The sequence below is a fragment of the Sturnira hondurensis genome, unplaced genomic scaffold (assembly GCF_014824575.4).
Source record: "Sturnira hondurensis isolate 20B ecotype Veracruz unplaced genomic scaffold, ASM1482457v3 Scaffold0000648, whole genome shotgun sequence".
In the NCBI taxonomy this organism is placed as follows: domain Eukaryota; kingdom Metazoa; phylum Chordata; class Mammalia; order Chiroptera; family Phyllostomidae; genus Sturnira; species Sturnira hondurensis.
The window spans coordinates 6,387,346-6,413,605 of NW_028073279.1; the positions used below are offsets into that span (position 1 = coordinate 6,387,346).

The 26,260-nt window shown below is 40.0% G+C and overlaps 1 protein-coding gene across 1 annotated transcript in view; it reads left to right on the forward strand.

Annotated features, from left to right (window-relative positions):
• The window catches only part of WLS (Wnt ligand secretion mediator), a 107,043-nt gene that overhangs the window by 36,868 nt on the left and 43,915 nt on the right, over positions 1-26,260 (forward strand). The window contains exon 2 of the mRNA XM_037042737.1: positions 5,318-5,590. Coding sequence (XP_036898632.1) covers positions 5,318-5,590 — 273 coding nt within the window. The remainder of the gene's footprint in view (positions 1-5,317; positions 5,591-26,260) is intronic.

Consider the following 26,260-nt stretch of genomic DNA (forward strand, 5'->3'; position numbering starts at 1 on the left):
TAAAATGTTTAATACTCACAGACATCCCTAGAACATTGTGTTATTGTTTTTCTACCTTTTTCTAGATGTCCTATGACCAAGTGTATCTTCTGCAGAACCTTCCCCATTTGCCTGTTGCTCTTTTCCCCCAGGCTAAAAAAAAAACACCTGTTTGCTGTCTTTCAAGGCTAAGTCCAAGCTTTCTGCAAGCAGCTCCCTTACCCCCAACCCAGCCCTCTTTCCAAGGGATGCATCCTGTACAAACTTCTGTCAGAACACATTTCAATCAGGATATATTTCTCTGCCAACGTCTCAGCCTCCCACACTAGACTGTGAGCAACTCAGGGGCCTGGGACTGTCATTGTCTCTATCTTTAGTTAGCATAGTGCTCACATAATAATAATACTCCTAGATAATTGCTAAAGGAATTTTTTCACTTGAATAAAGCAAAGAAATAAATAGTCTGTGTTGGCATAAATGGAGACCATGGGTCATGTCAACATGTTGTGTTAATTTTAACTTTTCTAGGAGGCAGCCAACTCTTGCATCTCTCTCCAACTCTTTAATTACAGGTCTAGCGGGAGTAGGGGCTAATGATTTGATGTTGACTCAACTTTGAGCATGATAGCGGTAGTGGTTGGCTAGATAGCAATTTGTAAACTGTACAGCCATTTGAGATGTCATAACAGGAAGCCGACTGGAGTCAATGAATATTCTCCCAAAAGAAGTATGGCTTTAGTCATTGCTCGCTTACACTTTTATTCAAGGTTACATTGTAATGATGAATGGAATTTTTGCCTCATTCTAGAGAATTCATTTTCTGTGCCTCCCAAATATCTGACTGTTGCCTTCTCCCATGTAATGTCGGGTTAAATTTGTCATTCATCCCAATTATAATTACTTTTCCCTGTAATTTTTTTGTCTGTTTTTCCCTTATTTGCACATTTGACATGGCTGCTGTCTACTAGGTTCACTTCCGCCCCTAACAGCACCTCAAGGCATATTTGGTGAATGTGGTGTGAGCATAGTAATGTTCTTCGCGGAGAGGCCACTGACTTTTCAAAGAGCCTTCAAGTGTGTTTGTGTAGTTTTTCAAAACCTTGCGTTAGAAGTCTTAATGATTTTGTATCATTTTGAAATTAACTGTCATGTAATATCACATTTCATAATTCTCTTCCTATAGTGAAGAGGTGGAGGCCAAAACTCCTGTGTGGGAATATAGATAAGGAGAGAAGAATATGGCCTACATTTGCTATAGTAGAGAGAACTGAACTGAAAACAGGCCAGAGTTTTCAATGAAGTCACCTTGTGGTGGTATGACTTCTGGGCATACTCTAAATGCTGCCTTAAACTACCCTAAGTTAACCTGTCCACACTACCTGGGCATACTCATTTTTGGCCAGATTGCTCTGTCTGTCAAATTGTATTGATGTAGAAGTAGCTTTTGGCCCACTTTTTTTTTCTCAACTAAATGCTACTGATGAATAGAAAAGGGGATGTTTATAAAGTATGCAGAGGCAGCTGGGTGACGTTGAATTACTCTCCTAGGAATATTGAGGAGTGGTTATTTTTAGCTTTCACCTGAGCAAACATGACTCAGTTTATTGACCTGAATCCATCCACTACCTTTTTTAAATACACAAAGTCTGTTAATCCCTAGAACCACACTGGTTTCTAAGTAAGGGCTTCATTTCATATACCTGTTAGTTGACCATAGCTTCCTCAAAGGTTGCAAATAATTTCAACTTCTTCCACTTAATTTTATTCTCTTACCATTAAATCTGTCCCACTTAAAAAAATTTAATGACAGAAATCCAGTCTCTTCTTATTTTAGACACTGTTTTGTGATACATATCATCGTAATTGTTACTAGAATAGAATGAAAACACCTCCCATAGGCAACCAGCAATCAGCGATAAGCTTTTTTCTTTAGTTTACTTTCATGGGCTTTTGGCATAAAGGAGCACCTTGGAATTCACTTTTAATGGGAGTTGGAAGTTCTCTTGAGCTGTAAATACATCACTGGAGGAACATTTACTGTCGTGTTTAACTCTCAGGATTGCTGTTTATTTTCTCCAACAATACAACTACTTTGGCCTTTTGAGTACTACTGGCAAAGTTGAAAATATTGAATTGTCTTCAAGTTTTTAAGTTATGCAAAGGTTTTTGAGTGTGGTTCTATTATTCACATGAAGGAAAATATTTGTGGTTCTCATAATGCGGCTTGAGATGCATTTGAAGTTTCTCCAAGTTCATTGCCATGATCTTTATGAAAATATTAGTATTCTTGAAATTTTTTTCTTTATGCAAGGAACACTAGACTAATGAAAGAATGAAAATAATTCAGGCCGCTACAAAGGCAGCCGTTCACTGTGTCCATTAAAAACGCAGCCTTTGTGCCCGTGGAGTGTTCAGCTCCTCTGTTATTAAGTTTGGAATGTGGTTTCGGAGCTCAGCTGAGGAACTCGGCTGGTTATTTTTCATTTTGGTCTAAGGAGGGAGAGACTTGTTTTTCAAAAGGAAAAAAAATGAAAAAAGGTTAGGTTCATTTTGGAAGAATAGAAGTTTTAAAATGTAGTAACTATTTTTTGCCGCAAATAGTCAGTTTGAGCATGTTAGCCAAAAATAGAATTCATGACTTTCGCCTCCCTGTTTATTTCTCCAACCACATTAAAAAGGATTCAGTTAAATGTGCCATTTGGTCTTTTTAATGTCAGTGGGGTAGTTAGCTGAGTCAGGATAACCAAAGCTTGGTTTTCATCTTTCTAATCGTAAGCCAGATGTCTGATTTTAAATGAATTGGGTGTAAGATGCCTTTGGGCTACAGTTCTGAGTTTTAAAGAAAAATTTCCCTCATGTTGATTAATGCTGACTTCATGTCCCGTGTTCAGGATTCTACCCGGAAGAACTTTTGGCTAGTGTTTAGCAGCGCTGTGTTTTTGTGTACATTTTATTAGGCATTTTCATAACTTTCTGCAAATGTAACATTTTACTACTCGAAATTTAGGATCGTTGTTTAGGGATAGAAAGAAATGTACACCCGAGCATTATAAATAAATATTAATAATACACAATTTTGCCTCCTATGTGACTTTCCTCTTGCTTTTACATATTTCTCTAGTTGTTATCTGATCTCTATTAAATAAGTGATAATTTCTGCTTTAGAAGTTCTGAAAGCATGATATAACAAGTATATTTACAGAATTAAACATATTTAAACCAGACACATAAAACACAATTGTAATGCTTTTCTTTCACTACTAACTTTTTATGAATTGATTTCAAAAACATATTATCCTACCTGAGCCCATGAAGAAAACTATGAAAATTTTCAGAGAGATATAGAAACAAACCCCAGTTAGTGGAGAAGCAGTCACTGTTCTTGCATGGGAACACCATATGTTGAGAAAGGATGCTTATGCTGTCCACGTTAATGTATAGATTTAATGTAATTTCACTGTAAGCCCCAGCAATAGGTTATAAATTTGAAATGGACTGGGGATTCAGCCTGATAATTCAGTCTATCAGGTATTGATACACACCATCAAAATATGGAATTCAAAATAGTGTGATGTTGGTTGGGCCATGAACTGACAGTTCAGTGCAGGAAACATCAGATTGTCAGAAACATCTCTTGCATCTGAGATGAAGGTCATGACATAAACCAGTAAGAGAGTCTATTCAGTAAAGAATAATTTACATATTTTTAAAATAAAAAACTAGAACTTTATCTCATCTCTTATATCAAAACAAATTCCCAAAGGATCATCTTTAAATATTTAAAAAATGATTTGTTAAAAATAACTAGAAGTTACTAAAGGTGCATTTTTATTGAATTTGGAGATAAAGGTCTCTCTAAGGACAAAAGCATGGGAAAAAAACAAATGAAAAGAGAGCTTTTATATAAAATGTTGATCATCTCTATGTTAAAATATGCTATAAACAAATTTAGAGAGCAGATGGAAAAGTCGAGATAAATTACAAACAAAAAATATTAGGCAAAGAATTATTCTTATTTATAAGGTATATAGGTAAATTAAATTTGGTGTATCATGTGATTATTTTATAACTGCTGGTTGAAAATTTTAATTATGTAGAAAATATTTATACTATAATAGTTTTAATATTCATTTTGTACTTTTAATGTGCTCAGGCACTGTTCTGAGTACTTTTCCTGTAACCTGTTTAATGCACACAATGACTCAGAGAGGTGGGTGCTATCATTATTGCCGTTTAGGAGATGGTAAAACTAACAACACACCAACAGGTTTAGTAATTCACCCAAACTTCCCCGTGGGGATAAGTGATGACCCAAAGAGAAATGAGAGCCAGGATTTGACATCAGGCGAGTTGGCTCCAGAGTTTGTGTTACTTCCCACAAATCTCCTCCCAGTGAATAGAGAGAAAAAGCTACGAAACTGTGTATGGTATTATCCTGTTTTAGAAAAATGTGTGTTAATATTAGTATGTGTCTTTAAAGTCATACAATTAATTCATATACAAATTTTTATCTAATTATACCCTCATAGAAAAGATAGTATTTTCATATTTTCCAACAGTAGTTACTTCCCTCTAGTGGGATGCTGGCTAAATGTTGTCTGGAACTTTGTAATTTCTATATGTTGTAGAATTTCTATTATAATCATAATCATTTTATAGTCCCCAAATAGTGTTTTTTAATGTTATGTGGCTCAAATGTGATGTTTTCTCTTGAAATGAGTGGGTTGTACCTTAGTGCACCTTTGAAGTATCGGTTGATGTTTGTGTTCCCACCTCTGATACACGTCACTCCAAGTGGGGACCTGAGGTTAACATAGTTCTTTTTCTTAGTCAAAAGCAATATAGTAAAATTTAGAGTTAAGAATCTTAGGAACCAACTATCTTTTTTCTCAGATGAGCATCCTGAAGTTATGATAGACTTACCTACTTAGCCAAGATTAACCGAGGGTAGGTTATTTAACCAAGCTCCAGACCCAGGTCTTTTCATTTCAAACACTGCTCTGCGAAGCACCAGAGCCCTCCAAGGTCACAGGCAAGTGGAAACTGAAGTGCTACAGGTTTTTGTAACATTTCGTTTTGGAGAGAGGAAATAACTGAACCAAACAGGTTTACAGATATATTCTTCCAATAAATAGCAGGGATTGATGACACACTAGGAAGGCTCCTGGGGGTGCTTTATGACACCTACAGAGGTCACCGAAGAATCCTCACGCAGAGTTGATCCCAATAGAGAAGGCAGTACCAAAAAAATGCGAGAAAACAGTAGTGGAAAGGAGCTTAGCCAGAAATGAGCACTTCAGTGGTTGATTTTTCTAAAACAAAAACATTTCCGTTTCAGCTCCAGGTCCCACAACAGCAGTGTCCTACATGTCAGTGAAGTGTGTGGATGTTCGTAAAAACCATCACAAGGCAAAGTGGCTAATGCCTTGGGGACCCAACCAGTGCGACAAAATCCGAGACATCGAGGAAGCCATTCCAAGAGAAATAGAAGCCAATGACATTGTGTTTTCTGTCCACATTCCCCTCCCCGCCATGGAGATGAGTCCTTGGTTCCAATTCATGCTGTTTATCCTGCATCTGGACATTGCCTTCAAGCTGAACAACCAAATCAGTAAGTTCACTCTCTCCTCTATCCCCCCTGCCTTAGAGGATCTCTCTCTTCGGGTTCTTCCAGAGCCAGTTCTAGGGACAGTAAAATGGTAATATTAATAGCAGACAATTATTGATGGCTTACTACTTATGAGGCACTTTTCTGAGTACTTGAATTATATTAACCCATTTCACCCCCCCCCCCAATTTCTAGAGGTAGGTCTTTTATTTCATTTACAATGAGAAATCGTGGATACCAGCAGGTTGCCTAAGGCCAGATGGCTGAAGAGTGGATTCAAACTTGGGCAGCCTGGCTTCAGAGCCCTGCCCTAATCACCAACCTTCATTACCTCTGTGAGGAGTACAAAGTGTTTCTTTTTCCCTCAACTGGTCTAATGATTAAGTTAACATAAGACATATTAACACGAGAAAAAAATAATGTCATATGTACAGGAGACCCAAAGATATGAGACTCAAAGGCGAGTTAGGTAATTGAAGCCTAAACACCATCTGAGCTAAGGGATGGGATAGAGAAGTAGAGCTTCAAAGGGGAGGAGGAGAATTCTCAAGGCGATAAGAAAGCAGGTATTTGGTAATTAGAGGTTTGCCCTGCCATGCAGGTAAGTCTTTCAAATAAAAATTTATCTCTCTGGTAAAGCTCTCTTTCTATGCCAGACCCACTATCTAAATTCTTTTAGGTCATTAAGGAAGTAGTAATTTTTTTTCTTAAGTCTGTTGAGTTTTAATGGCCTTTAGCTCAAAATAGTCCACATGCCGAAGGGACACTCCTTCCCCAGTCTGGTGCCGTGAGGGAGCTCGCCCCCCTAGAGCGATTTGAGGATTTCTGAAAGGTCCCGTGTTTCTGAATGTCTTTTTCCACTGGGCTTTGAGGAAGGCCATTGCCTTAGAGAAAGATCTCTATCAAAATGGGAGCTTCAACCCATGCTCACCCATTTCCCCACAAACGAGGTGATTCTTTTTAGCTTATGAAGTTGTGATGCAGGACTCTGAGAGCATGGGGCCCGCACACATTTTGCGAGGAGAGGATCATTGGGTGATTTCTGGCAGGGAGATGCACCTGTGGCATCTGGGGTAATTCCAGGTTGAGAAAGAAGAAAGCATTTTTTACTGGAGCAGGATCAGGGTAAGAGGGAAAAAAAGTATGTTGAAGACAGCTCTACCTGGGGTCTGTCCCTGGATTAAAGCACTTTTTCTATTGTAATTTTCCTATGTCAGCAATAATTTTGATATATAATCATATCAATTTATTCTTTTTAGAAATTGAAACAGTGCCTTATCAAACACATTATGCTGAGATAATTTTCTATAAGGCAGGCTTTCCCCTCCCTGTTTATTTAAATTCGTACTCATTATCTCACAATGTTTTTGAGTGCCAACTTCTGCCAGGCAGTGCACTGATGGCTGGACATGCGAATGCAGATGAAGACATTGTCCTTCAAGTGGAAATGACTAGGAACTAACAATGAGCCATTACAGTAAAGTGTACTAGATGCTGTGACTAAAGTATGCCCAGGAGGCTGAGGAGCATAAAGGAAAGGCTTCAGAGCAAGAAAAGGAAAGGTTGCCTCCTGCGAACCACACAGTCGCAGTTCGATTCCTAGTCAGGGCACATGCCTGGGTTGCAGGCCAGTTCCCGGCAGGGGACTCACAAGAGGCAACCATACATTGATATTTCTCTCCTTCTCTCCTTCTCTTCCCCTCTAAAGATAAATAAATAAAATCTTTAAAAAAAAGGAAAGGTTGCCTCTGTGTGTGTGCATATGTGTCCATGTATGTGAGCATATGTGTGTGTGCATGTTCTGGTGAGCAGAGAGATATTGGAGGTGAGTGTTAAAGAGCAGAAACCCTGACGAGGAGTTGGTGAGCAGGGTGGGTAAATAGAAGAGCATTCTAGATAGAAGGAAGAAAGAACAGCTAATATGAAAGCCCAGATTTGTATAACAGCCCAAAGTATTCAAGTGGCATTTCTCTTGTTTTGTCTTCTTGCATATTGACTTATTCATTGGTTTTGTAACTCATTCATTCATTCATTTCAACTTTAAATCCCGACCCTATGGTAAGCAATAGATACAAAGGACAGAAGACTGAAAAAAAATGTTCTTCTAAGGGGTTAGGAAAGATGGTGGTGGGAAACAGGTAAAACTACCAAAGAGAAAGGTAAGTGCTATAATGAGAGGAATATGCAATGTTATGATTTATGATTTTTAAGAAATAAATATGTGATCATTTGGATGACTAAAAAATATTTCCCGTGTATATTTGATCTTGCTCCACAGCTCCTGACTCATGGCTCCCTCAAACATTTGGACTTTCCTAATATAAAATCATTGGGAGCATCTTTTATTATGTTTAGGCTCTTGCTCTTGGATTTTGAAAATGTTTGAGAGTCATAAATGTAAAATGTGTGTCTTGTTCCACTACTACTAAACTTAGGTTAATGAGGTGACTTTTGGAAAACACCTAAGGGTAGGGACAGGCTGTGAAGGAACCCAACCATAGACAGAGGGGTGAAAGTTTCAGCAGCCTTGCCTCCCAGTTTCTGGGGAGGAGAGAGGGCCTGGAGGTGGAATCAACCTCCCATGGCCAGTGATTCAATCAGTTATGGCTACATAATGGAGTTGCCCCAGAAACCCAAAAGTGGGGGGTTTGGAGAGCTTCCAGGTTCAAAAACTAGAACACTTACATGTGCAAGGCCCCCAGCTCCACAAGGGATAGAAGCTCCTTTGTTTGGGACCTTGCTCCAGGTATCTCTTAGTCTGGCTATTGATTCATTTCTTTTGTAATAAATCTATAATCTAGTGAGTTCTGTGAGCTGTTCTAGCCAATTAATTGAAAACAAGGAGGAGTTTATGAAAACCTCGGATTTATAGCCAGTTGGTCAGATGCATGAGTGACAACCTGGGCTTATGATTGGCATCTAAAGTGGAGGCTGGTTCTAGTGGGACTGAGCCCTTAATCTGTGGAATCTGATGCTCCTGGTAGTGTCAGACTTGGGTTGAATGGGTGGCCACCTTGCTGGTACTCAAGAATAGTTGCATGTGGGGACCCCTCTCCCCTCACCACACACATATCCTAATTGGTGGTCAGAACCTATTGCTTACATACCTTAATAACTTTACAGATAAATTACTGTAAATGTTTCCCAGCAAACATTAATCCCAAACATCAAAATGCCTGTGTTGGTGATGCTTTGATAAAATATTTCTATTCAGCATATGTAAATGAAGTGAGAATGTAGATTCAAGCTCCAAAATATATTTTGTCTTCATCTAGAAAAAGATTTTACTGAAGATTCTTATCTTAAAAAAATTCTTAAACTTCTTGTAACATGAGGTCTTGCACTTATACAGGCACACTAAAAAATTAACAAGAGCCCTTGCTGGTGTAGCTCAGTGGATTGAGCGCGGGACTGCGAACCAGAGCATCAAGGTTCGATTCCCAGTCAGGGCACATGCCTGGGTTGCAGGCCAGTTCCCAGCAGGGGACTCACGAGAGGCAGCCGTACATTGATATTTCTCTCCCTCTCTCCTTCCCTTCCTCTCTAAAGATAAGTAAATAAAATCTTTAAAAAAAATCAACAAGAGAGATAACTAACAGCTCTGTCAGTGAATGTGTAAAATAACTGAAATCCTAGATCCTCAAGAAAATCAGATTATAAAAATAGTTTTTATGAGCAGGGGCAGTTTGTTGATGCCATTAACTTTAATATGAGAAGGTTGATGTTGCATTTGTGAAAATATTTTCTTCCATAAATTTATTCTCTCTACCTTTATTTGTCGACAGTGAAGAAAGCACTGATAAAGGAGTAATGGTATGTCTTTGCCCATTGATAGAGATATCTACCTACATGTAATTTAATGATAATATGTGTGAGACATGATAGGTTTTCCTGTAACCCTTGTATTAGGAATGCATGAGATGCCTGTCCACTTTTTATATTTTTATCATTGTTTGGATGCATTTCTGAGAGCAATAAATGGGACAGGAAAAAAGATACTAGGAGTGTGTGAAAAAGATCCTGTTGTATGTGGATGACTTTCCATTTATCAAAGATTCAACTGTAACAATATTGCCTCCAATGTAAAGAGAAGTCAAGACCAATCCTATTTTTTCTTTTAGCTTTCCTAGGTAGCCTATGAAATGAATTCCAGATTGCAAATAATGAAGAGATTTCACATTTGGACTATGAAATTAATGCTGGGATTTCCAATACGTATGGTCAGAGTTTTTACCAAGGTCTTTAAGGACTCCTTATTTCCAAGAGAATACCAATTTTTTTAAAAGACGGGTTGATGTGTTTTTTTTTTAAGACTGGGTTTTTCAGGATATGTTAAGAAGTATGTCCAAGGACGTGAGACTTTCCTTTTACCAGAAAAGCCCCTCATCAAGTGTGAGTATATTTTAGCTTACAGCTCAGAGGAGCAAAAGGCAGAAATTTCCCCTGGCTATGCGGCTGAAACAGGAAACCACCCAGAAACCCTTAGCAGGTAAAAGCTGAGAGTTTCCAGTTCCCTGGGACCAAGTGGACATTTTCACAGGAAGCACCTCTAGGTACACCTCATCTGTTCTCCCTCCTCCTCATTGAAATGGAGTCTCCAGGAACTCACAGCCTGTTGTCTGTACCATTTGTTAATGAGCACCTGTGTCTGGCACAGATCTGCCCCATGCATGTGTCTGTTTAATGGGTGAATATATCCAGCCACATCCTTCCACAGCTGATGAGGGCAGCTGGATATGTAGGCCATGACTCTGCCATCTGAGTGTCATTTGTGTTGCCAAATCAGTAATCAGGGTACCATGGTACCCTGCACTCTAGATGACCAGGGAAAACCCCCATCAAAACCCAAGTGGGTATGGAACTGCTTTACAACATCGAACAAGTAAAGTGCCCAACACCTGGGCTGCTCAGGTGTGGATCAGCTTTGCTCTCTTCCAGGACTGCAGCATTGTTGCAGGGATCAAGAGGGTCTTAGTGGGTGTCTCAGCTGCCTGGATTAGGGATCCCTTTCCTCTAAGTGTGGTCCAGGCTGGAAGAATGAGTCCCAGGTTAGCGGGGGCAGGAGGCTGGGAGCATCCTCACTGGAACCTCTGTCTCTGGGCTCATAGTGAGTGGGGAAGGTCATCTCTTTGCAGAGCCTGACATAGGCTAGACCTTGTTGAACTCATCAGAGGTCACAGCTCTGCAGTTCTGAAAGATCACATTGAAAATATTCTGCTGTTGTTCTTACCCAGGGGGGCAAATCAAACTTATCAGTACCATACAAGGAAGCAAGCTTTTTAAAATCAGCTGCATGAAGAAAAGGGTGAATGTGATGAAACCTCAGGAGAGAGGCAAAAGCTGGCTTTGAAGATGAGACTGGATCTATTCCTTAGTTTCATTTCCACAGGTGGTACCCAATAGACATTTGCTGCCCATAATACACATGCAGCATGTAATAGAGGAAGACAGCACTCAGGAATATGGCCACAAGATACCCTCCCATGGCCGGCCCACCTCACTTACAAGTAGCCAGAACAGTAGCACAGGAGAGCATTTGTATGTGGACTGTCCTTCAGAATGATTCCGGGCTGATCGTGGCTGGACAATAATAATCCACTGGTCTTTTTTTCATTCCACTCCTCTCTGATCTCTGTGGTTTTCAATTACTGGACCATCTCCCCTGGATGGCAGTGCACTGGCCTAGGTGTCATCCCTCTTAACTTCTTTGTCTGTGCTTCTAAGGACTTTATATTTTAAGTGAATTTTAGTTATTTGGGTTAAATGCTTATTTCTTTTAAGCTTCCTAATTTAAGGTCATGGAGACTTTAGCTAGAATTAAAATCTTTTTTTAAAATACTAATATTCTTTCTTTTTTTAAAAGATTTTATTTATTTATCTTTAGAGGGGAAGGGAAGGAGAGAGGGAGAGAAATATCAATGTATGGTTGCCTCTCATGCGTTCCCTGCTGGGAACTGGCCTGCAACCCAGGCATGTGCCCTGACTGGGAATCGAACCATGATCATTTGGTTCACAGGCCTGCACTCAATCCACTGAGCTACACCAGCCAGGGCTAGAATTAAGATCTTGACAAACCCTTAAAAACTAGAAAAGTATTGACTTGTGATTTAAAAGCTAGTCATTGTTTCTTTTTTAAATTTATTTAATTATTTTTCAAGTACAGTTTTCTATTACTCCTATCCCATCCCACCCCCCGTGTTCCCCGCCTCCCTTCCATTTCCACCCTTCTTAGTTGTTGTCCATGTATCCTTTATATTTGTTCCTCTAAATGCTTCAATTCCAAGATTTAATCAGGCTGATCCTTTAGAGGGAAAATGGTGACAATAAAGGGTAATTTATAGTATAAAATGGTTAGAGAATGTGCATAATTGATTATTGATAATGAAGGTATTCCATGCACATTATACAAAAAAGTAACCCACATTTGAAAAAGTAATTTTAAACAGAACTCCAACTTTTCACCTTTTAAGCATAAACATTTTTAACACTTGTAATTGTCATTTGGTAATATGTATGAAAAGTATTAGCCAGCTCAACTTTTATTTTTTTATTCTTGTTCTATTATAGTTGTCCCAAGGCTCTCCCCTGCTCCACCCACCCCTTGCTTCCCAACCCCATTGTCCATATCCATGGGTTCTTTGTACATGTTCCTTGACTAGATCCTACCCCTTCTTTCCCTGCTTCTACTCCTCCACCTCCCCTCTCATTGCTGTGAGTCTATTCCTTGTTTCCATACCTCTGGTTCTATTTTCATCATTTTTTTGTTTTGTTCATTATGTTCCACTGACATGTGAAATCATATAGCATTAGTCTTTTGCCACCTGGCTTATTTCACTTAGCATAATGCTCTCCAATTCCATCCATGCTGTCATGAAGGGTAGGAGCTCCTCCTTTCTGCTGTGTAGTATTCCATTGTGTAAATGTACTGGTTTTTTGATACCCTCATTTATTGATGGGCATTTAGGCTGTTGCCAGCACTTGGTTATTGTAAATAATAATGCTCTGAGCACAGGGGTGCATAGGTTGTTTTGAACTGGTGTTTCAGGATTCCTAGTGTATAATCCTAGCAGTGGAATCGCTGGATCAAAAGGCAGTTCCCTTTTAAGTTTTTTGACAAAATTCCATACTGTTTTCCACAATGGCTTTACCAGTCTGCATTCCCATCAACAATGTACTAGGATTCCCATTTCCTACAACACTTGTTCTTGTTGATTTGTTAATGATGGCCATTCTGACCAGTGTGAGGTGGTATCTCATTATGGTTTTAATTTACATCTCTCTAATGGCTAGTGATGTTGAGCATCCTTTCATATGCCTATGTGCCCTCTATATTTCCTCCTTGAAGAAGTGTCTATTCAGGTCCTTTGCCCATTTTTTAATTGAGTTGTTTGTCTTCCTGGAGTGGAGTTATGTGAGCTCTTTATATATTTTGGAGATCAAACCCTTGTCTGAGGAATCTTTGGCAAATATGTTTTCACATATGGTTGGCTCCCTTTTCATTTTGATGATGTTTTCTTTGGCCATGAAGAAGCTTTTTAATTTGATGAAGTCCCATTTATTTGTTCTTTCCTTTGTTCCCCTTGCCCTAGAGGATATATCAATGAAAATATTGCTATGTGGAATATCTAAAATTTTACTGCCTGTGTTTTGCACTAGGACTTTCATGGTGTCATGGCTTATGTTTAAAAGTCTTTTATCCATTTTGAGTTTATTCTGGCATATGGTGTAAATTGGTGATCTAGTTTCATTTTTTTGCATGTACGATTCCAGTTTTCCCACACCATTTGTTGAAGAGGCTATTTTTACTCCATTTTATGCTCCTGCCCCCTTTGTTAAATATGAATTGAGAGGCATTTCTGGGCTCTCTATTCTGTTCCATTGATCTGTATGTCTATTCTTATGCCAATACCAGATCTTTGGTTACAGTGGCCTTGTAATATAGTTTGATATCAGGTATTATGATCCCTGCTACTTGGTTCTGCTTTCTCAAGATTGCGGAGGCTATTTGGGTCATTTTGTGTTCCATATAAATTTTTGAAATATTTGTTCTAAATCTGTGAAATGTGTCATTGGTATTTTAATAGGGATGGCACCAAGTGTATAGATTGCTTTAGGTAATATGGACATTTTAATGATGTAAATTCTTCCAATTCTTGAACATGATATATGCTTACATTTATTTGTGTCCTCCTTAATTTTTTTCAGTGTTGTGTAGTTTTTCAAGTACAGGTCTTTTACCTTCTTGGTTAAGTTTATTCCTAGCTAGTTATTTTTCTATTTGCTATAGTAAATGGGATATTTTCCCCTTAGTTTCTGTTCATGATATTTCATTGTTGGTGTACAAAACGTCTTTGATTTCTGAATATTGACTTCATATCTCACTATTTTGCCAAATTAACTTATTTGGTCAAGCTATTTTTTGGTGGAGCCTGTAGGGTTTTTTAGGTACACTATCATGATGTCTGCAAATAATGACAGTTTTACTTTCTCCTTTCCAATTTGGATGCCTTTTATTTCTTTTTCTTGTATGATCCCTGTGACTAGAACCTCCAGTACTATTCTGAATAAAACTGGTGAAAGGGGACACCCTTGTCTTGTTCCTGATCTTAGGGGGAAAGCTTTCAGTTTTTTTCCCATTGAGTATGATGTTGGCTGTAGGTCTCCCATATATGGCCTTTATTATGTTAAGGTGTGCTCCCTCTATTACAACTTTCCTGAGTGCTTTTATCATAAATGGTGCTGTACTTTATCAAATGCTTTTTCTGCATCTATTGATATGATCATGTGATTTTGTCTTTCATTTCATTTATGTGATGTATTATGTTTATTGATTTGTGAATATTATACCATCCTTGCATCCCTGGGATGAATCCCACTTGATCATGGTGTATGATCTTTTTAATGTATTGCTGAGTCCTGTTTGCCAATATTTTGTTGAGGATTTTAGCGTCTATGTTCATTAGTGATATTAGCCTGTGGTTTTCTTTTCCCTTCTTTTCCCTTCACTGCCTTTTCCCTGCTTTGTTGTGTCTCTTTACCTGGTTTTGGAATTAGAATGATAATGGACTCATAAAAAGAGTTTGGGAGTCTTTCCTCTTCTTATGTTTTTTATGTCATTCTCTTCGAGAATGATAGGAGTTAACTCTTTCCTAAATATTTGGTAAAATTCGCCGGCGACCCCCTCTGGTCCAGGGCTTTTGTATGCCAAGAGTTTTTTATTATTATTATTATTGCTTCAATTTCACTAGTTGTTATCAGTTTATTCAGGCCTTCTGCTTCTTCTTGATTCAGTTTTGGGAGAGTATATGTTTCTAGAAATTTGACCATTTTGCCCAGGTTGTCCAATTTCTTAGCATATAGTTGTTTGTAGTAACTTCTTACAATCCTTTGTATTTTTGTGGTATTTGTTGTAATTTCACCTCTTTCACTTCTGATTTTATTTATTTGGGTCCTCTTTCTTTTTTTTCTTGATGAGTCTGGTTAAAGGGTTGTCAATTCTGTTTATTGTTTCAAAGAACCAGCTCTTGAATTTATTGATCTTTTGAATTGTTCTTTTAGTCTCTATGTCATTTAATGCTGCTTGATCTAGAATATTTCCTTCTACTCACTCTGGGCTTTGCTTCTTGTTGTCAGTTCAACTTTTAAATGGCGATAGTTTTAAAATAATAGTCTATAATATCTTGGGGGAAAGGTCAACTGAAGAGAATCCTGAGACTTAGAGATGCCTAGAAACAAGAGTGATTAACTTTTCAGTGAATACTAGTTACAAATTCTGAGCAGACTGTCTGTGGAAATCTATGATTGGGTCTGCGATGATTTTTTTCTGAACATTTCAGAGGCATGGAATTAATCTCTTTGTCAAGGCACATATGTGGTGTTTCTGTGGAATTGTAAGAGACATAAGAGTTTAGTTTTTATTCCAAAAAGTTAGGACATGGAGGGAGAGTGAGTAGACTGAAAAGCATGTCAGAAAAATGTCAGCCTGAACATCTGGTGTCTGGATATATGGTTAATCACTGGGAGAAATGAATGCTTATCTGTGTGATGGGGCTTCGATTTTTCTGTAACACCAAATTCTGTATTTGGAAATAAATATCCTCTAGGGTGGGTATATCATTCTTTTTAAACAGTATTGTCAGTCACTCAGTGTATGTATGTCTTTGTGAAATGCAAGTTTCGGTTGGCTCATATGGTGCCCACTGGAAATGGAATGTCACTCTCCTGATTACAACTGCAAGTCACATACTTAACATAACTTCAGATGCTCTGTGGGGCTCCTTTTGAGGAACTTGGGTGCAGAGATCAAAGACAGAGGTTTTCTTTCTTTCTTTTTTTTTTGACATGTCTTAACCTAGCTTTGAAATGTACAGGCTGTTGAAATATAAGCACTGAGATTCATTGGCAGAAAGCCTCAAGATGGATTGCTCTGAGTAGTAAATCTGGGATTTTCAGAGGTCTAAGAATCCCTTAGGCTAAAGAAATACTGGCGAATGGTATGCAGTAGGGAAAACCAGTGTGTCTGTTCTGTTCCTAGGTAATGAAGTTGTTGTTTTGCCTTGAGGCCTGTGCTGTACTCTGCAGTTGAATGTTTTCTTACTTGCCTGTCTCATTATTGCAAATGACTACATAAAATGATGGAATTAAATATTTCTATCGCTGACAAGTGATTTTTCTTTTCTCAACCTGAAAACATTTCTGTAAAACTTATTTCTAGTAAAACAGCAAACAGCATAATCAGAATGCTATTACCTAGTTGATATTCAAGTTAGATGGCTGAGTGTCCTGGGAGAAAATTGCCTAACTTTTTATGAAGTTGTTGTGCTCTTCCATTTGGGCACCTATTATGGAATGTTAAGTAGACACTGCATGAAAACAGTTAGAATAAAGGAACCATCTGTTAACTGTAAAAAATAAACTATTGGGTTATCCAAAATCATTAGGGGTGAATTTATAGAAGGAAGACATTCAGGGAATCCTTCTGTGAACTTACTGTTGGCCATCAGTAAGAGTCATGGTTCTGAATTTTATTTTCAGATGTTTCTTGGGGAGGGGTCACAGAGAGGTGAATGGGGCACAATCGTCCGTACACCACAGGTCTATAACTGCTGTGGTGGAACAGACCACTGGTAATACGATATTTAAACAACTGGAATTTCATGCTTCATCAGATGATCTCTTTAACAAAATATGTTGAATCAACTACAGAGATATAAATTCTACCATTCCACTTCCCCCCTAACAGAGACCTTTGATTTGTGACCATGTTGCAGTCTCTGTTGGTAAGAAAAACACTTCTGATTAGATATTTTTCATTGCAGGCTCAAGCCACCGAGATTTTCAAAGTTACCTTTTACATTTTTTTGCCTGCCTCGGTCAGAGTCAATGTGAGCAGGAATAAAAACTTCAAATTTTCCTTCTATCCTCATACTTCTCCCCTTCAAAAAAAAAAAGATAAGCCAAAAAAATTTTTTAAAGAAACCTCAAAATATACCAGAAAGATCCAGGAGACAAAGAAAGTGGGGTTTGTGGTGGTGAATAAAGGTAGAGAAGTTGTCAGTATTCCAGGTGGGTTTACATGGCTAGTCCTCTTTCTAAGGGAGTCATGTGCCCCCTTCAAATGCAGGGTAGAATTTCGAATTTACTAGTATGAATCAGTCTTGCCTACTAACTTAGAATGGAAAGAAACTAAAATCTTGGGAGTAGACTATATTTTGATGATTAACCCAGAATGGTGAAGATTAGGGACATCATATTTGTTTACTCAGACTCATGGATTATCTTTTCCTTTGAGGAACTCTTCAGGCACAACTTTGGAATTAATTATTGTGAACATGTTTATGTTGGCAGGAGCGTGGGAACCTTTAGCTTTGTTTTATTTGTTTCATGTGATGATTGGTAAGCCCATTGCTTGGACAGCATTACTACAAAGCTGCCTGGATCTCTCTATCTGGCTCGATGTTTTTGTGTTATGTATTTGCAAATTAAAAAATCCAATCTAGAAACAGAGTTGGGCTCCTCCAAAACTTTCCCAAGATTTTCTGAAATTAGTGTTTATAAGTTTACTATATCCAGGCCCTCCCACCCCCTTCCAGTTGCCCATTGTCTCACTGGTCAGTTTCACATTGGAAAGTGGATCCTATTGGCTTGATTTCTAGTCTTAAAACTAGACTCATCTATGGTGCTGAATAATTTGCAGTAGTTGTCAGTCGACATTAACTGTGTAACTGCAGACTGTGACCACTGGAAGCATCGTTAGAGTACCGCTGGTCTAATCTCTGACCAAGAGACTATGGGGAGGTTTTAAGGACCAAGTGAGCCTCTGATATGCTATGTAAAACTTTAGTTGTAGATACTTGTGTGAGTTTTTGGAGTAAGAGGTTTTGTGGTTTTGTCAGGTCAAATAAGTGCTTGACCCCTCAAATGTTAGAGAATAGTCCTTTAGTTTACCAGATGAAGCAAGCTTACAACTAGTGGTCTGTGCCCACTGGAGCACAGCTGGCTGGAGGCAGAGCAAGATCTCCTCATTGTCTATCAGCCATGTGGGTAGGTGGGTGGTACGTAGCCACAAGTACGCTAGACTGCACAGGTCAGTGAGCCTTCCACTGAACAGCAGCCTCTAATTTTTGGACAGAAGTTACTCAGGTCTTTCTAAAATGGTATATTTTTCTATTTTAAAAAAAAATCTCCCAATCTGTATGAACTCAAGGGAATGTAGTGTCGTTTCGAACCTAGACTACAAGGTAAGCAGAACCTGTTTATAGTGGCACAGCTGCAGATCACCCACATGTCTCATTTCCTGCTCTGAGTTTAGAATATAAATGAGGAGATTCTCTTTGCATCCATAACAAGTATATCCTGGTTACTAAAAAAAAGCCTGGTGACATCAATGAGAAAGGTGAACAGCAAAGCAGCCAGCAGCAGCAGCAGATTCCTGGATAACGGCCCCAATATACATAAGGTGTTTTTGTGTTTTTACCTCCTTTTCTAACTTTGGGTTTCCTTATTACTATTTCAGTGCAGCCAGTCATCACATAGCTAATGTGAGGGTATTTTGTGGGGAATCATACTCTTATTTTGTGGAACCTAAGAATATATTAAGTAGGATTATTTTCTGGGTTATACTTTCCAAGGCAAAAGAAAGTGAGATGGAGGAAGGAGAACCCTTTGTTAAATATGGCAGAATTCCGCTCTCAGAAGCGCTGGGGACTCTACATTGGAAAAAAACCAGTTCTTTCAACATCTACTTACTGTTTACACACTGATTCTAGAAATGATCCCAGTTCCTCTTTGGCTCTAGTAAGTAATGTTAATGGGAGAGGTAGAAGAAATCTTTTAAAGGAAGAAGAGGTTCTGGTTTTGTAAATTATTCTGGTCCAGGTTGTTTGCTACAGTAATTGTCCAATGAATCTATCTTCCCTGCCTTACTGGTTTATTCAATCTATGACTACAAAGGAAAGCCCAGGCCTGACCTAACAAGCAAAACTATGCCTTCTTTAAAAGTAAAGTTTGGAGAAAGATTGAAATTATTTAAATTTAGTATCTTAGAAAAAGTTGCTGTCCCATAGAAAGGAGTTCTAATAACTAGAGTTGTTCAGCAATGAAAAGCCTGTGTCTTCAAGTATCGAGCAGCCTGTCACTGGTAGTAATCAAGCAGAAGCTGTGTGGTGGAGTAGGGGGGATCATAATGATGATGACCACAGTGGTAACTTGCCTTTACCAAGGACTTTGCTGGTAGTTGTCTTTGCTGCCAGCCCTTTGCTTTGGCTTCACACCATTTTCTTGCGGAACTTGCCTATCTTGGGCTCCCACGATGCCTACTGACTGGGCAGCCGACCACATGATCAGTCCACTAGCCTCAGATGATTGAATTAGGATGGGCCCTTGACACAAGAGAGAATAACCAGATTTTCTCTCTCTCTCTTTATTTTTTGGAATTGGGGTTCAATCTTTCTAGGCCCATCTTCATTAGCACTTACACCGGAAAGTCCTGAGGGCTGTGTGGTCAGCCATCATTCACTGCATGCGTGGAGAAGCAGACAAAGTTGGCGGAAACCAGATGCAAAGAGAAAGTGGAGGTGAAGGACAATGGGGTGTAACAATGAGGTGTAATTATGATCACTACAAGGGATGACTTTCTTCCTGGCAGGTTTCTCTTCCTGGTTCTGGTCCCGCAAGCTTGTCAGAGCTCTCTGTCCTTGGGTTCCTGGAGATACCTTTGTGTCCCCCAGCTCATTTGTGCTTAAGCTAGCTGGGTAAAATCTTCTTACTTGCAACCAAATCATCTCTGATTAAGACAACTTTCCTTTCCTTTCATCCGATCATCTCAACTATTCTCCCTGACAGAATGAGGAAACTGAGAATGAAAGAGGTTCATTGATTTGGCCAAAGCCTCCCAGCTGGGAAATAGAGGGTTGTAAGCCGAAGTGGTCATGTGGCTGCAGTACCTGGGCCCCACCACCGGTCTCTCAATAGTGCCGTGGATTCCTGTTCTGAGTGGGAAATTATACTAGATGACCCCAAGGTCCCAACTACTGTAACTCTTTTGCAGAGAGACTGTGACTCACTTAAGATTTTTTGGCTCCATAAAAGTCCTGTGAATATCCCTTCAGCTTTGTAAATAGGTGACTTCGGAGGCCCTCAAGTGGCAACCATTTCAGAAGATGCCTCTGTCGGATGAACACCCCTTTGTTAGTGGGTTAGCTTAGTGTTGAACTGAGTGAGTTCTCTTGTATTTTATTTTGTTACATGTTACCATGTGTTTGTTTCTAGTCCTTGGGTAGGCAGACAGGGTTGCTGTACTGGAAGTGTATTTTTAGTCTGACATTAAAAAATGTATCATAGACACCAACACAGGAAGCAGTTTTTAGGTGAGTCAGTGTATAAATAACCAAAGGGTTTTCATAAAGGGATAGTAGATCTTTTCATTTAACAGTCCAGCTTCTGAGCCTTCCTTCCCAACTTCCTTCATTCATTCAGTAGTCATTTATTGGGCTTCTACTATGTGCTGGCATTTTTTTAAACTTAGGATTTAAAATACAAAGATAAGTTCTCCTTCAGAATACAGTTTTAGAAATAATTATGGCCCCCTTACGTTTACTCCTCTTTATTCTGTAAGTCTGAACTTTGAGGGCTGAGACTGCATCTTCTTCATTTTTGTGTCTCCATCCTTAGCACAGGTCCAAGCACAGTAAACACTGAAGATGTACTCAAAATAATTAGTTAGGAGCGCACAGTCTAGTTCAGAGGTAAAGAAAGAAAAATTACAGCAATGTGTTCAATGCTGAGTGCCCAAAGTATTCCATGAACACAGAAGAGGAAATGATTAACTCACTGAGAAGGTAATTTTTAAAGAGCCTTTATGGCTGAAATCTTAAGGGGGATAGTGGAATTTGTTATAGTCTACTCTCTGATGACAAGGAAATGTCCAAAAGCAGCCTCATTTAAAAAAACTTATTTATTTATTTTAGAGAGGAATACGTGCCCTGATGGGGATCAAACCAGCAACCTTGGCATATTGGGATGATGCTCGAACCAATTGAGCTACCCAGCCAGGGCCAAAGGCAGACTCATTTTGTTACATAAAACCAAAGTGTTTGGCCTGGATCCCTAACCTTCCACTTACAAATTATGTGGCGTTTGGTAAGATTCTGAACTTCCTTTCACTTTTCTTCATCCATAGCAGCAGTTTTCAACTGGTGCGCCACGAGAATTTTTAAAACATGCACTACCTGACTATTTAGTCAGGGGCACTTCTCTCTTTCCATCAGACTGTCAAATAAAAAGAAAAAAAATGACAGCCAACACAACGTTAGCCACCCAGTGTGACTGAATCAAATTATACCTATTTTTTGTCAGACAGTAAAAATATTTTTTGGTGCGCTACAGAACTTTAGTAATCCATTTATGTGTGCCATGAGATGAAAAATGCCAAAAATAGTGGATCTGTAAAATACAGATAATAGTAGTACCACCCTTAAAGGATCGTTTTAAGGATTAACCTGGAATACATATGATGCTTCTATATACTAAGTGCTCTGTACATAATGAACACTCAATAAAAGCGAGTTATTATTATTCTTGCACTTGAGCGGAGAAGAGGAATGTGAGTTCTGGAGAGAAGGTAGAATCCCAGGAAGGGAAATGGTAGGGCAGAGCGTGCAAAATGAGGACCCAGGTGGATGCTGCCACCAGCCTTTTATGACTTTAGGACAGAAGCTCTTAACTTGAGATCAAGGATCTCAACCTTGGGAGGAAATGTGCAAAGGCCCCATTCACACAGATTGTGTTCGTATTTCTAGTGGAGTCCTGAAAGTCGTCCATGGAATTCAGGGGTTTGTGAATCTGAAGGGAAGAGCTCCCAGTTCTTGGTAAAGGTAGACCCCATGAGTGCCAAATACCATACTGATCAGCACTTTTGAAAGGTGGAGAATACCCTTTTAAAATAGGAGATGTTATTAACATACACATTAAAGTGCTTTGGAATAGAATAGTAATTCAGGGTGGAAGCGGAGGGATATGGAAGACAACCTTAAACAGTGAGTGACTTCTCCAAGGCACCTGGTTTGCAGGTAAGAAAGTTAGAACTAACACCCATATTTTTCTTCTATGAAAAGCTGTGAAATAGCATGTTATATGCCAAGGACTGTAAGTCCATTTGCTAGGCTTTGGAAGAGTTCCATATTGGAGAGGAAAGTTAAGCTCCTAAAAGACAGAGGGGTCAGTTGGTGAGTTGCCTTGATGACCAGACGAAGAGAATTGGAGTTTGATCCTTCAGAAAAGGAACTGAAAAATCACGTATCTAGTGCTGAAATAAAATGTGGGATTCAGGATTTGAGACTCGTAGCTTGTCCTTTGAATTATAGAGCAGCTAGAAATCTCATTTCTTTCTTTACTTCTTTCTTTCTTTTTTTTCCATCTGGGCTTCTTGCCTGGTGGTATTCCCCACGGGAGGGCATCTGTGAACATTTTAATGGGAGAAGTCATGAAGCTGGGTTAGGGCTGGGTTCGCACAAGGCAGGCTTCGCAGGCAGGTAAAATCCGACTCCCCCTTTTGCTTTTCAGTCGCAGACACAGCCATGGCTGCCACCGCCAGCTGAGTGACTCGGAATCTAGGGGTTGCCAGTAATTGTGGGTTTAAGTCACAGAGGAAAAAGATAAGAGGCTAGCAAGGCTGGTTTTTCCACAATTAAATGCTGCCTCTCGGGCTTCTCTGCCAGCAGGAATCCAGGAGGTCAGGAACCACCAGCCATATTATTTTTCTCCCTGGCTGCCTGCTTGCATTTGTATCCCCTCCTCATTCATGGGAACTAAGAAAAGGTGGGTTGGAAATAAAAAGCTTGTTCTAGCCTACTTTTTCCTTTACGAAACTTGTCAGAAACAAAGCTTTCCCATGAAACAGTCGTGATCTCTTCTGTTACTTCTGGTAGCTGGCTTTTCCTGCCAGCAGTCAACACAAAGGTATTTTGCAGGGAGGAGGAAAACCATTATAGAAATGCACTATCGTCCTTTTAAAGTTTGACTGCTTTTTCTGCCCCCCCCCACTGCCATGTACCCTAGTATTTTTGTATTTGTTGCTGTTTATTTACTTATTTTATTTTTTATTGGTTTTAGAGACAGAGAGGAAAGGAAAGAGAGAGAAACATTGATTTGTTGTTCTACTTACTGATGCATACATTGGTTGACTTTTCGTATGTGCCCTAACAGGTCCCACCTGCAACCTTGGTGTATGGGGTCGATGCTCTAAACAACTGAACTGCCTGGCTAGCCAGGGCCTGTTTGCTACTGTTTGACTCTTGCAGTAGTCAAACTCCAGTTTTTATTCCTTATCACTCCAATTCTATTGTAAGTGCCCAGAGGGCAGGAGTTGTTTTATTGTTTCTTTCTGCCATAATGCTTCAGGTGTTAGAAGGCAGTTAAACAGCTGGTGGCAGTTTAGGTTTCTACATTCATGAATTGTTAGAACTAGAAGGACCTTAGTCATCATATGATTCAACTCAGTATTTAAAGAAATAATGTAATACGGAAAGCAGCTTACTCAAACTGTACAGCTAATTAGTGGCTTTCCTAGAGCAAGAAACAGGTCTCCTGATGTGTGGCAATGGGAAAGAACTTGAGCTGTGGAGTCGGGCAGACCTGGGCTCACGTTTTACCTCCTCCCACACCAGCCGTGTGATTGTGGGCCTCAGTGCCCTCATTTTGAGCTCGTAGAATGCTCGTTTAGATCTGGCTGGCATTTATGTGTGGCTGAAAATGTCTGCACATAGTAGGCACTCAAAATGGGAGGCTTTAAGGATCATTGTTTTATTTTGGAAATACAAGATTGTCTTTATGAGACTCACATTTCTGCAGTCTTTTCAATGTTAGAAAATGTAGCCCTATTGCTTTGGGTGAGAACTTAGGAGGGAGAGTAGGCTAACAGGCCCTTAGGAGGATGCAGCTTATAATGCACTGGAAATAGCACCTGGTCCCACCAACAGAAAAAAAAGGGTCACCGGCACAGGGCCTTTTCCCTTCTCCTGTCACCCCTCAAAGTAAGGGAGTTGGGTTGGTTGGTTCAGCACTTCGTAATGGAGTGCCTGCCATGCTGAGAAAGAGACTAGCGAGGTGGGGAGGGGGGAGATGAACAAGCCAAAGTGATAGGAGCCTAAATGATCACAATGGATGTGATGACCGAAGGGGACGCCATTGGCTAAGGGAGGAGACCACCCAGAGTTAGTATCCGGAGGCAAGTTTGTGGAGAGAGATGCACGGAGAGGCTGACAGAGGCAGAGGGGTTGCCAGTATTACCCAAAAGGAAAGAAGTTATTTCAAGAGAAAGACTGAAGGAGATGGCTGGAGGGGGTGGGGGGGAGCTTAACACTCCTGTTAGTGCCGGTGGCTTTTATTGAGGGAGGGGCAATGGAGGTGTTTTGCGGCTCGACTGAGGGTTGTGGTTCATTATTGTGCTTCCTTCTCGCTCTCTCTCACACACACATGCTTCTGCACCCTCTCGGTGGTGTGAATCTCTCCAAATTTTGGAAGCCTGAGAAGGAGCCCGATATTGTCCTATGGCTTCTCAGAGCTCAGGTCCAGAGAATTCTCTGGCTGATGGGTCAAGTGGGGGTCCTGATCTGCAAATAGAACCCCAAAAGCCAAGGGCTGTAATCCCCCCCTAAGCCATACGAAACAAATACTCTGTGTGAGCAACACTGGCCTGACTCCAGCAATAACACAGCTGTCGAAACAGCTTAGTCACCGGGGCGATGGAGGTAGTGTGGCGAGGGAACGCTGGGGTGCAGCGATCTGACATTTAGCTGGCTGGCAGCAGCCCGAGAGCCTACACAGGTCGGTGGGAGAGCCGCAGAGAGGATCTGTCCCCTGTCCCCAAGTGTTGCCTTGTTTCTTTTGAAGCCCGACCGTAATTCTGGGCAGGGCAGACTAAGGAGAGGAAGAAATGGTTCACTCCTTTTAGACACCTGGTCTCTCCCCCTTAATGATCCGTGTTTATTTCCTGAATAACTTTCCTTTTTCTGCCCCAGGCTAGGCGGAGTGTAATTTTTGATATGGTGAAGGGGGGAAAAGTGCTCATGTATTTTATCTATAAATCTTAGTTTCTGGTATCCAGATCATCTGTGAAGAAATTACAAGGGCAAATCCAGGCCCTTCTACCTGACCTTGCTTGGATTCCTTTAGCAGCTTCGTCTGCCAAACTCTTGTCTAAAGGCTCTCGGTAGATCTGAGCAAAATACTTAGTTTCATCAGGATTTGGGGAGGACCAGTAAACTGCCAGGGAGTGACCCCATCCCTCTTGCAGCTCTTTGGAGAAGTGACCTTGGTGTTTTGTCTTTATCCTAGACTCCTGCACTGTTTGTTTTGGAAGTTGTTAAGTTAAATTAGCCATTCCTTTCCCTTCCTGGTTACTGTATGAGAATGCAGCTGTCAGTCTGTGAACTCTGCCATCATCTATTTTTAGATTCAGTGTGAATGAAGCTCTCTTCTCTAATTGCCTTCAGAGGGAGAGAGAGAGAAGAGGGGAGGAAGGGAGGGGGGAAGGAAGGAGAAAAAGAGAGAGAGGCAGGTAGATTTTCATAACCATCAAACCAGCTGTTCTAAATGCTCTGTGTGCTGACAGTGTCCTGGGGAGAAGGCAAAGAAGCCACTGTGTGTTTCCTCCCTTGGCTGTCAAGATTTTCTCTCCACGTTTATGTTGATAATGGTCAAAGAGGAGAGGGCTGTTGCCACATTTGTTTCCCAGTGTTTTAACACTTACCAGTTTGGGTGGTTCTGATTTCTCTAGCTTTGCGAGGAAAAGACTGGTTAATGTTGAGTTCATGTTCCTCAAAAAACAGACAAGGTGATATTTTCTATGAGATTAGATCGTCTTAAACATGCTGAGAACAGTGTAAGTGCAATGGGCTCAGTTTCCCCGAGATTCCTAGTCTGCCTTTCACACAGCTTGCAGATCTCCTTGCTTAAACACCCTTCCAATTAAAATGCTGCAACATGCAGAGCAAGCTTCTTCCCATTGTCATCAGAGCCTTCCTGCTCTCTCTAGCCTTGGCTGTTCTCTCCACTCCTCCCTGAAGACACCGTGCTATTTTGTGCTTCCATGACTTTTTGTGCATGTGGTTTTCTCTGCCTGTAATTTCTTCTGCTACTTGTTACCCAGTGAACTCTTACTCATCCAATGATTCA